We start from the raw sequence: 12,682 nt of genomic DNA, 5'->3' as shown, positions 1-12,682 counted from the left end.
TGTCAAGCAAAGTTGAATAACAGAATTCATGTGCACCATCTAGAGAGAGAAAACATTTTTTTCTTTAATCGGATGAACAAGTGGGAGCCTGAGGGGCGAAGTGCTCTTGTTTTTACAATGCACTTGAAAATGGAGCAGATACTCTGAGGCAGCAAGTACCATATTGTTTTCTTATATTGTTTGTTGGTATTTGTTGCCATCTTCAAAAATGTTCTAATGATCTTTAATAATTACTAGCATGTTCTTTTCTTTCTGCAATCCTTACAATACTGACCTATCAAATAAATTATACTGTACAGTACTGTGTGAACATTTTGGACAGGGGTTGAAGTAAATCATGCAGAGTAAGAATGACTTAAAAAATAGAAGTTTTAACCCCTTCCCGACATGCGCCGTAATAGTACGGCGCGTGTCGGGTCAGTAACTATGGCGACCGCCCGGGAGCCGGGCGGCCGTCATAGCCGCCGGGTGTCTACTGCTTTAAGCAGTAGACAACCGGCTCTAATGCCTCCGATCGGTCCCCGGACCGATCGGAGGCATTAACCCCTCCGGCGCTGCTGTCAAAGGCGCCGGAGGCGCCATCTTCCCGGCGGCGCATGGGCGCCGCCATTTTGGCAGGGATCGCCGGCTCCTGGAGCATGCTCCAGGGCCGACCCCCTGTTGCCATGACAGCCGGGAGCCTTGTTAAAGGCTCCCAGCCGGTCTGCAAATTCTCTCTTTTGCAGGCTGGTGTATACAGCCTGCAAAAGAGATGATGATTTTTTGCAATGCATTGCAATGCATTAGCATTGTAATGCATTGCATTAGTGATCAGACCCCCTGGGGTTCAACACCCCTAGGGGGTCTAATAAATGCAAAAAAAAAATTTAAAAAAAAGTAAAAAAAAATATAAAAAAATATAAAAAGTATTAAAAGTTCAAATCACCCCCCTTTCCCTAGAACACATATAAAAGTAGTTAAAAACTGTGAAACACATACAAGTTAGGTATCCCCGCGTCCGAAATCGCCCGCTCTACAAATCTATAAAAATATTTTTCCTGTTCGGTAAACGCCGTAGCAGGAAAAATAGTCAAAAGTGCCAAACCGCCGTTTTTTCACTGTTTTAATTCTGATAAAAATTTGAATAAAAAGTGATCAAAGCAATAACATTTCCCGAAAATGGTAGAACTAAAAAGTACACCCAGCCCCTATATATAAAAAAGTTATGGCCGTCGGAATATGGCGACTTTTAGAAAAAAAAATTTTTAACACCGTTTTGGAATTTTTTTTAGGGGTCAAAATGTAAATAAAACCATATAAATTTGGTATCCCTGGAACCGTACCGAAACACAGAATACAGGGGACATGTCATTTTGGCTGCACAGTGAACGCCGTAAAACCAAAGCCCGTAAGAAAGTCGCAGAAATGCATTTTTTCTTCAAATCCACCCCATTCTGAATTTTTTTCCTGCTTCCCAGTACATTATATAGAATAATTAATGGTGGCATCATGAAGAAAAAATTGTCCCGCAAAAACTAAGACCTCATATGACTCTGGGAGCGGAGAAATAAAAAAGTTATGGGGTTTAGAAGGAGGGGAGTCAAAAACGAAAAACGAAAATCAAAAAATGCCATCGGCGGGAAGGGGTTAATAGTTAATTTTTTGTCAATTAAAATAAAGTCAATGAACAAAAGAGAAATCTAAATCGAATCAGCATTTAGTGTGGCCACCTTTTACCTTCAAAATGCCATCAATTCTTCTAGGTGCACTATGCTGTGCTTATACGGTATTGTGGGAGATGGTATTCACCAACCATGTGATGGAGAGGTTGGTAAATCTTCTCTGGTGATAAGCCATTTCTTAAGAGAAAACCTGTCAGTAAGCATTATGTTTTCCTGCAATACTTACATTGCAAAGTATACTGTGTCTATTCATATCCATGGAACAGTGTTGTTGGTAGCGAATTCAAACCGGACACCGTCTCCGCACAGGACTCCATCTATTAATTAAAAGTGGGATATGAAAAGAACCCTTACGGGTATTTCTTAGAGCTCAGTAGTGTACCCTGTAAGCTGTATGGCAGAAAAGCTATGTGGCTCAGAATCAACCCAGAGCAGATTCCTTCAGGCACTGTTCATGAATCTACCAGATCATATAGAGAGCCATACATCTACAGCTGCACAATCTCCTCTAGATCAGTAAAGAGCTGAACCATGGTAGTCCAGTCTCTTGTTACAGCCAGGACAGTGCTGGTGCATGGAGCGGTGGGTAGTCACTTGATACCAGCTATGCATCACTGCCTTCCACAAGGGATCTGTCTGACTGCCTCTGCCTCCAAGGTCCTAGCATTAGTCCTGAACTGCCACATACAACCAGTAACTGGAATTAACCCCCTCACTTCCTTAGACGACTAGAAATACAGGAATTAATCTCATCACTTTCCAAAATCACCAAGAATGCAGTCACTAACTAACTTTTCACAGCCCTGTACCACCAAGGACACCATCATTAACCCCCTCACTGTCTGACTGGGATTCTGACATTAACCTCTTCACTGCCCTTAACCACCAGGAACCTTGTTTACTACCCTAGATCACCAAGGAATTATATATTAATTATTTTTATCTCCCAAGACACCCAGAGATACTAAAATTAATCTCCTCATTGTCCTGGATTATCAACTGTCCTGGACCATTAACTGCAATCCTTACCTATCTTATGTTACCAGGGATACAGACTTTAACCCCTTCACTGCAAGATGCTCAACCTGGATGCTGTTTAATACTATTTGCCATAATGCAATGGATTTTCAGTATACAAGACTATTTATAGCTAATTATTTGGAATCTGTACAGTATTAATTATTTTCGTATGTTCTGTATTACACAATAAGCAGGTCACTATGATGCTATCTTTTATGCAATGTTAGTGTACTGTAAATTGTACAATAATGTATGCACATGTTTAATTTAATTCATGAAGTACATCTTATATATTTTGTGGTTCCTCTAAGTGTGACATTATAACTTTTGCCATTTCAGTTTTAATTGACTGTGTTCTCTTTTGTTCCCATCTTTAGTGTGCACTGATCAGGAGTTCAGAGAAATTGCCAATCGATTAAGAGACTGGTTTAAAGCACTTCATGAAAGTGGATTCCAAAAAAAGAAGACCAAAACTACTTCAAGACCAGAGAGAAGCAGTAAGAAATAGTTATTATACTGCTATATGTTTCTATCAAATCATGGCTAGCTGAATGGATGGGTAACAAATGAATGACGCATGGTGGCTCAGTGGTTAGCACTGCAGCCTTGCAACGCTGGAGTCCTGGGTTCAAATCCTGCCAAGGACAACATCTGCAAGGAGTTTGTATGTTCTCCCTGTGTTTGCGTGGCTTTCCTCCGGGTACTCTGGTTTCCTCCCACACTCCAAAGACATATTGATAGAGAATATGGATTGTGAGCCCCATATGGGACAGTAACTGTCAATGTATTTAAAGCGCTGCAGAATATGATGGCGCTATAAAAATAAGCATAATAAATAAATAATAAAGAAGAATGTTTCAGAGAATGCAGAGGTAGAGGATGCTTCTAGATCCTGTTTTGGAGGGTATGGTCTGGTATCCCTCAAGACATTGGATATCCTGAGAAATATGTTTGCCGCCTTTGTCTTATTTATTAGGGTGTCCTCTTTAACAGAATATTGCATAAGGTGTAATGCAGACCCATGTTATGGAATTGCTGTTGTAGTAATTTAATGAATTCATTTTGGACTGGCAGTAACTTTCATCAGTCCATGATATATCATATACATATGTCATGTATTATAAATGCCATTGCCCTTCCCTTTTCCCCTTATCCCTAATCCCTAATTTAGGAGGGTCAGTATTGAATACATTTATCCTAATCTGTGGCCGACTCCCCAGGTTTCTAAATGTATTACTTGTTGCCTTTATATATACTTAATAAAAGTTATATATTTGGGGATATCTTTGTAGTAGGTTGAGTAGAGTGTCCATTAGAAGGGTTTACTGGGACTTATTCAAGACTATCCTTAGTATAGGCCATCAATTGAAGAACAGTGTGAGTTTACCCAGGACCTCTGCAGATCAGGAATTTGAGGCCACACCGTTCATGTGACATGTTCATCGGTCACACGGCCTGTTCACAGTTCAATTCTATTGAAGTAAGTGACCCGAGCGGGGGTACAAAGCGTACCCGCAATACAGATTAAATGGACAGTAACTGTGTTTGGTCTGTAGTGAAATGGCCGCAGTGCTCACCCCAATTCTGTGTCCTCAGGATGATTGGTGGGGGTTTCAGGTGTCAGACTCCCAGCAATCTTCAATTGATGACCGATCCTGGGAATAGGTCATCAATTATTAAGCTGGAAAAAAAACCATTTTATTGCCAGTGTTAAGCATATATTGGTTGCTTAGGGGCCCAATGGTCCCCCTGTGATGAAATAATACCCCAGTAACATGGGTGGCACCTGGTAAGTGGTGGCCCCTGTTACAGATACAATTTCCATCTTTGACAAAATATGAGTATTTTCTACAATATTATATTGGTACAATATGATTACAGCATATTTTATGTTCCAGTATGTATTTCTATTTGCGGTTAGTGGAAGCAACACATATGGCATGTTGAAACGTTTGCGCACACATACTTCTCAGAATAAATGTTTTGTCAGGTTAAAATGAAACTATTCCCTACAGTATATTGCAAGTTGGTTCATACTGATAAACTCTAGTCTACAAATGGCTCTTCTATTCCCTGTTGCTTAACTTCAGGACAGTGAATTATGGTTTTTCTTCATTCTTTCAATCATGTCTTTTAGTAATGCAATATTTGTATTTTTATATTTGTGTATATATATATATATATATATATATATATATATATATATATATATATACATATATATATATATTTATAGTATATGATTTATAGCAGGTCACATGTCATGATGAAGGGCCGCTAAATAATTTTTCGGAAATCAGTTCTCCATGTACCCTTTTGCTCAATGTGTGTACAGAGTTTGTTCTAGTAATTTGCATTCTAGGTAGTGATATATCTGTTATACAATGTGCTGTGGGTAGTAAATTGAACTTGTCACATCAAAATGAAATCTAATATGTAGGCAGCATGTTATAAAGCAGAATGAGATGAATAAACGAATATATAGATTTGTGGGAGGAAATTCTTTATAACCAGTCTGTTATTCATTTAGCTCTCTGCTCACTCTTAGCTTATATGTCAAGTGGGTCTTTCTACTCATATACAGGGTGGATACACCCGGGTGAGCCATAAGTATGGATACACCCAGATAAAATGGAAGTGGTTGCTGATATCAGTTTACCATTTGTGGCATATTAGTACATGGGAGGGGGGAAACATTTGAGGCTGTCATTTTGGATTCAACTTTACTTTTTTCAATGGAAAGGGGGTCATGTGACACATCAAACACATGGAGAATTGCACAAGTAAAACAGATGCCTGCCATGGGCGTCACCCGGCCTCAAATGTTTCCCCCCTCCCTTATACTAATATGCCACAAACGGTAACGTGATATCAGCAACCACTTCCGTTTTATCTGGGTGTATCCATATTTATGGCCCACCCAGGTGTATCCATACTTATGGCCCACCCTGTAGAATCATACAAGGAAAGCTGTCAGTCAATAAGTAGGATAGCCCATATGACAACTAAATCTAGAAAGAACAAAGAATTAAAAGATGAAATTATAAACTGAATCAAGTCCCACACAACTTTCTATCCGTGTGCTCCCCTCTACCTGCTCTGCACTTTCATGTCACAAGTTTTTTTTTTAAGATGTTGTATACAAATACAACTCGGTACTCCCAGGACCTGATCCAAAATTATTTTAATTGTTCAGAAAACAAAAATTCTAGGGTCATTAGACCAACTAAATTGTTGGAAAGTATTACCGTTTCAGACCATACCACTATTATCATTAGGGGGTAATGCTAAAGTGCCTTCAAAAATCTTCTTCCTTTTACTTTAAACAAAAAAATGACTATCCAGACAATCCCTTTAAGGATATCATTCAGGTCTGTGCACTGCACTTGCATTTTCCCCATAACTTGCAGTTTTTCAGGTTAAACCAAATTTCCATATTATGTAACTCTTTCCGCAACAGTACTACTAACACGTCTTTATTAAAAAGTCTATAGAAAGAAGTTTATGTTTCTTTAATTTCTGTACAAAAGCAAATAAATATGTAAGATACGATTGTGCATGGTACATTTAGCACATAAAGATGATAATATGTGTTGTTATGTTTTATTACTTTTGAGAAAATGACATTACTGGTCCATTGAGTACTAAATAACTTTTGTTTATCTGCCTCCTAGGGTTTGATACTAGCATTCTGCCAATTTGCAGGGATTCTCTTGGGTGGATGTTTAATAGACTTGATCGAAATTATGACCTGCTGCTGGATCAGTCTGAGCTTGGAAGCATTTATATCGACAAGAATGAGCAGTGTACAAAGGCTTTCTTCAATACATGTGACACATACAAGGACAGTTTAATATCCAACAATGAGTGGTGCTACTGCTTCCAGCGGCAGCAAGGTGAGCCTAGAGATATTCACGCACATACATTATTGTAAAGCTTGTGGAGAAATTATCGGAGCGCTATTGTGTAGAGAACAATACTGATACTGTCACATTGCAGATCACTTTAACTATACAAACTTAAAATGATAAAAAAAATATTTTTTGTGCGAATCTTCACATGGTAGCAGTAAATATGTGACACAATGTAGTGGTTAAAGGAACATATACTGAATATTATTTTTTCTTCATAGTTACATAAAGCATATCGGTGAACAATGGCAAATATATTTCTATAACTGTCATGGTCTGACACCAGTACATGACAGCCATACAGATATGGGTGGTAGAATATAGACACCGCTTATGCATATCCTCCTCCTGTGCTAACCTCTGGTAAAGGAGATAGAAGTTATACAATTTGGGGGAAGTGACAAACAGGACCATAAAAACCTGATATTGTATATGGTTCAATTGCATTCTATAGATATACATCCTCATATATATCTTCCTTAATAATTCACAGATCCTCCATGTCAGACCGAACTTAACAACATTCAGAAGCAGCAAGGATTAAAGAAGCTTCTTGGTGAGTTACTTGTGCCTTGACTAATGGTCTTAATATGATTATTTTTATTTCAGGGTTAGGGGGATATCGTCCCTCCACAGGGAGAGACCACCATTTAGGTGTGTGGAGTCTTATTAAGCCATTAGCACTCTACTGTGCAAGGGAACATGGGAAGAATATGCAAATCTGTCTTCCATGTCTTCCATTCTCACCTCTGCCAGGTTAGTCTTCTCTACACCGGGCTGACGAGATGCAATAACATCGAAACAGCTGTCCTCGGCTGAGAGACTGTAGCTGGTAAAATCCCACATCATTGCAAGTAAAGGCCTCTGGGAAGGTAGGGCATGATGTTAAAGGGAGTGCCCTCTATTGGGTTGCATGACTGAGGCTCTGTCTTCCTAATTACACCATGGAAGACAGACTTGCACATCCTCAGTGAGCGCCCTCTATTGGACTGCATGACTGAGGCACGGACTTCCTAATTACATCATGGAAGTCAGATTTGCATATTCTTCCCATGTCTTTTTATTTCAAAATAAATGATGTGCTTTTACAGAAAAAATTATGTAGCAAAAGTTTAGAATAAAATTTAAATGATTTGGTTTTCAGTTGTCTATATTCACATGAAAGAGTTGCAAAATGCTTGTGAACGTCCATTTTTCACGGCTAGCTTGTACCTGAGGGACACTCGTTTCCACAGATCACCCATAAATTGCGGAATATGGAAAGTGGCCAAAAATAGGACATTACCTATATTTTGATGGTCCATGACAGCCTTATTCACTTGTATTGAAATTAATGTTGCCAAGTTACATCTGTAAAAAAAAATGGACGTCACAAAGCCATTATTCACTGTTAATGTAACCTTTCAGGTAAACTTCAATTCCATATTGTTGATTTACAAAGAGGTTCTAAAACAAATGTTGGGGCAAATAGTTAAAATCTGGGTGCTCAGAATTATCAGATAGTCAAATATGCAAAATATATGTAGACATCGATACATATACATGTAATAGAACCAAATAACATCAGGATCTCTATGCATCACTCACTTTTTTCTGGACAAATTCTTACTTTGTTGAAATAGTGGCAAAGCAATATTTCAAAGTTTTGCTTATCCCTAGTCAGCACCCACAGGATAAGGCTGATAGAAACTGTACTGTTTAATCGAAATAAATGTGCTAAAATAAAAAATATCCAGTACTCGAATTCTCTGTTGCTCCATTGCTGTCATTCCAATGGATTACATTAGTGCTTGTAGAATTTCCTGTGGTGACCTCAATAGTGATGCTGGTGCATGCAACATGAGACTACTAAGATCAGTCATTGACTCCCTTAGGTGGGTGTTTAGCATGACACTGATGCAGGAACATCATCAAAGACGCCTTTAATTTTTGAGGATGAAAAACATCAACATATTTCAATACATTATACATACCAGATTCATAAAATGAAGGAAAATAAAAACCTGCAGGCCCAGTTAATTAGGAGTTAAGTAGGAGAAATCAACATGTTTTTAGAAATTCGCTTTTAGGCCGGGGCCCCACGTTGTGCAAACACTGCGTTTTATAGTACCTGCAAAGTGGATGAGATTCTGGCTAATCCCTGCCACTACTTTCAGAAAAAATTTGCAGTGCAACAGCTGCGTTTTCAAAAACTCTTTCATTTTTAAAAATCACAGCATGTCAATTAAACCTGTGGAAATGATGACATTTTCCGTATAGGCATAATGTCATCTCATGCTAACTTTATAGGTCCAAGCTCCAGCCACATGTTAAAGGACACGACTGTTGACGGCTCATAAAGTCTTATGTTTATTTAATGACAGTCACCTCTATTACAAAAGTGTCTGACCTCTGCATAAGCAATGCCGCCCCTGCTACCTCTTGTGTCACCCCCTCTACCTCATAGATTGTAAGCTCTTGTGAGCAGGGCCCTCAGTCCCATTGTGTGAAACGACTTTCTTTGTAATGTATCTTTCTGTCTGTATTTGAACCCTACAAATTGTACAGCGCTGCGGAATATGTTGGCGCTCTATAAATAAAATGTATTATTATTATTATTAATAAGGGCAGAAAGTCCACAGAGGAAAACTCTACAGACTTTCTGTGAAAAACGGTTTCCGCAGCATTTTTTTTTTTTTTACTTCAGTGGAGCATTAGCCTTAAGGCTGGGGCCCCACGTTGCGGAGGTGCAGCTTTTTCTGTTGCAGATTTTGTTGCGGATTTTTGAGCCAAAATCAAGAGTGGCTACAAAAGGAATGGGACATATATAGGAAGTCTTTATACGTCTCCCTTCTGCTCAATCCACTCCTGACTTTGGCTCAAAAAACTGCAGCAAATTTTACAACAAAAAAAGCTGCTTTTCCGCAACGTGGGGCCTTAGCCTAAAGGTGTTTTTGTAACCTTCAAAAATCTTACACTTAAATTGGTGGGAGTTATATAATAGGAAGTTCCATGTTATGAGGTTATCTGCTGTGCTACGGTCAAGTGCCGGGATTTCAGTCTTATCCTGCTTATTTTATAGGACATCAGCAGTTTCTCTTTTTACTCTGAAGCGTGTGTTGTAGTGACTATTATTATTTTTTTATAGGTTACTACATACCAGCATGTGATGAAGATGGCTATTACAAACCAGCTCAATGTCATGGAAGTGTTGGTCAGTGTTGGTGTGTTGATAGATATGGAAATGAAGTCACAGGATCCAGAAAAGTGGGATCTGCAGAGTGTGGTACTTGTTATTTACTTCTTTATTTCGACCAGGGTAATGCTTAAAGACAGTTCTAAAAATAGTGGGGCAGATTTATGAAAACTGGCATTGTCTATCCCTTGTACTGGCGGAGGTTGTTGTTCATTTGCAAGGGCACCTCATCATAAATTAAGTACATCCTCCCACAGTCTGTGTGAGGAGACTAGACTGGTGTAGATTTTTACACAGACTTATGTGTATTTGCTAATGCGGAAGAAAAGAGAGTTTTGTCACATGTCCAAATTGTCAAAGGAGACATCTTGTTTTCTCCTTGATTTACACAGTGTAACTCGGCATACCTTCTCTTGAGGTCCTCCCTGATCTCCAGTCATCATGTATGTAGATCATGGGAAAAGGAGGGGTGTTTCATCCAATTTGGGATCTCAATATGGAGACATGCTGATGGGCACTCTGTTTTTTTCAGCTCCTTGTTCCCCTACCTGGCTGCTATATCTCAATGTGTGACACATGACTCAAAAGGAGGGATGGTTGCCGCCAGTTTTCTGGTATAATGATACTGGTACACATGGATAAATGTGGATAAATCATGTTCCCTCTCAGAAAGTGCCAAGGGCACATGAGGCCTGAAAAATATTTGTCTGTTTACTGAGCGACAGATGGGACAGAAAATTTTGGGTATAATGTTATCTGGGTTTCATGTATCCGTTTCTTGCCTATTAATAAATTTCACACAATTAATAAAAAATGATTAACAATTAATAATTTGATAGCAATTAATTAAACTTTCACCTGTAATATATTTCATGACAGGTGCTGATTCTGAAACATCAGGAGATTTTGGAAGCGGGGACTTTCATGACTGGTCTGATGATGAGGATGATGAAGAAATGATGAATGATGAAGATGAAATTGATGACGACGACGAGGATGAAGGGGGAGATGATGAGGATGAGGAAGAAGACGAGGATGGATATATTTGACATAACATAAAACAAATTCATTATATTTTTCATGTCTACAAGAAAAGACATCACTTAGGAAAAACCTTTTGCTCATGCCACCGCCAAGATAAAAGGATTTGAAAATAAACCAGAAATAACAGAAAACATGTATATTTTGTATGATCATACCAAGTAAGGCTGGAGTCATAGACTTTTATTTCATTTATGTGCGTTTGAGCTTTTATATGCTTTTAACAAGAAGACAACACATTGGAAGTATAACCTGAAGGAAGGCAACTCATACCCATACAACATTTAGGAAACTAGTTATGACTTGGACTTCTTTGGGCTTTCTTGAAATTAAAAATTAGGTGTAGGAGTAAAAAAAAAAAATCCATCTTTTTGTTTACATCTTTCCTCAGATTATGCAGAAATGTGTTTGTTTAGTCCGCTTTTAGATTTGTTATTATTTTACTTTTTTTCTTCTTTTATTTTAGAAGCATTGTATGGATTTTGTTAGTCGATCAGCATGATAATACATATGCTATAGGTAACACAAATATTCCAAGAGTGTTAACTGAACCACATAATCAGCATTGCTCTGCCTGAAGGCGACATAGGAAGGACTATGATATGTGATGGTTGGGATTAGGACAGAAAGACTAATTATTAAAATGTAAATAACTAAATATATTCGTGCTGTCTTCTGCCATTACAATAACTACAGAATTCCACTAGATCTGTATTTTTTTCTCTTGTGGTTAAGAAATACATGAATTGATAAAAAACATTTTGTATAAGCCAAATGTTAGGAACTTAAGTTACAATACTGCGTACGTTGTTGAAGTATGTTTCAACATTAAAAATTAATCAAAGGTTACAAAACCAGTTTTTATGGCATGAGGTCAAGCTTCAGTAACCTGCGTCTGTCCAAATCTTTTTCTTATACAAATCCATGTATACCCTGGAGTATAATGTCCATTGGCAATTATACAACTTTAGTGAACAAACCACCTTCACTATGTTCTCAAATATAGTGTATTTTTTATATAATCTTATACAGTATGACACGTATTCTTTCAATTAAAATCGGATGCAAATAGGAGAGTAAAGTGTATATATATATATACCAACACAGTTGCTAAAGGCAGTTGAGGGTGTCTGTCTACAATGCTCAGGAACAGTGTGCCTTGCAACTCATTCCAAAAAAATATATTTTTAAGTAAGCTCATTGATCATATGAATTCGTATCTAAGGCCAAAAGTATTTTAGCTGGGGAATTAGGTTGCTTAATACTGTATTATTTACCGAATAACTATCTACAAGACATTCTTCAATTTCTCTTACTGTATTACTTCATTTTCGGTACATTTTGGAAGTTAAGACAGCGTATTTTAACTTTTTGTAACATTGTTATTAGTGATAGAGATTGCTAAAGTTCTGCCCTGTAAAAATTGACTTATTATTTACAAAATCTTTAGGCTTCATGCACACAGTTGGACGTCATGCGATGAGCCTATGTGACAGCAAATGGTGTCCAAAGAGCCCATCCTCGTAGGGGGTAATATCTCCATAGAATGCTATCAAATGGAATGTGGAAAATTTGATACAGAAAAAACTCTGTATGAAATTGGAGCCATTATAAAGCTGTGTGCATGAGGCCAAATTTGTTAGTCAAATCTGGCTGACTAGACAAATAGTGGAATTGTATTTGACATATTAAGATTTCATCCATTCGAGTTTACGGATAAAAGCATTATGTTGGGTGCCTTGCACAAGGAATCTATTATTAGGCATGAGCTAAACAAACACTTTACCTATATACCCTAGAACTGCTGGAAAGCAGGTTTGTGCCCCTTTTTATTGTTATGTAGCTACCATGTGAAATGGATAATGCTTATGATT

General features: G+C 38.0%; 1 protein-coding gene across 1 annotated transcript in view; it reads left to right on the top strand.

Moving 5' to 3' along the window:
• SPOCK3 (SPARC (osteonectin), cwcv and kazal like domains proteoglycan 3) overlaps positions 1–12,239 on the top strand; it is a 276,057-nt gene extending 263,818 nt beyond the window's left edge. The window contains exons 7-11 of the mRNA XM_075258082.1: positions 3,059–3,178; positions 6,356–6,577; positions 7,086–7,148; positions 9,720–9,857; positions 10,647–12,239. Of these exons, the coding sequence (XP_075114183.1) occupies positions 3,059–3,178; positions 6,356–6,577; positions 7,086–7,148; positions 9,720–9,857; positions 10,647–10,816 (713 nt within the window). The 3' untranslated portion in view covers positions 10,817–12,239. The remainder of the gene's footprint in view (positions 1–3,058; positions 3,179–6,355; positions 6,578–7,085; positions 7,149–9,719; positions 9,858–10,646) is intronic.
• Positions 12,240–12,682: the final 443 nt, after the last annotated feature.

This window comes from Leptodactylus fuscus, chromosome 1 (assembly GCF_031893055.1).
Source record: "Leptodactylus fuscus isolate aLepFus1 chromosome 1, aLepFus1.hap2, whole genome shotgun sequence".
Classification (NCBI taxonomy): Eukaryota; Metazoa; Chordata; class Amphibia; order Anura; family Leptodactylidae; genus Leptodactylus; species Leptodactylus fuscus.
This window is presented reverse-complemented; position numbering and strand designations above follow the sequence as displayed.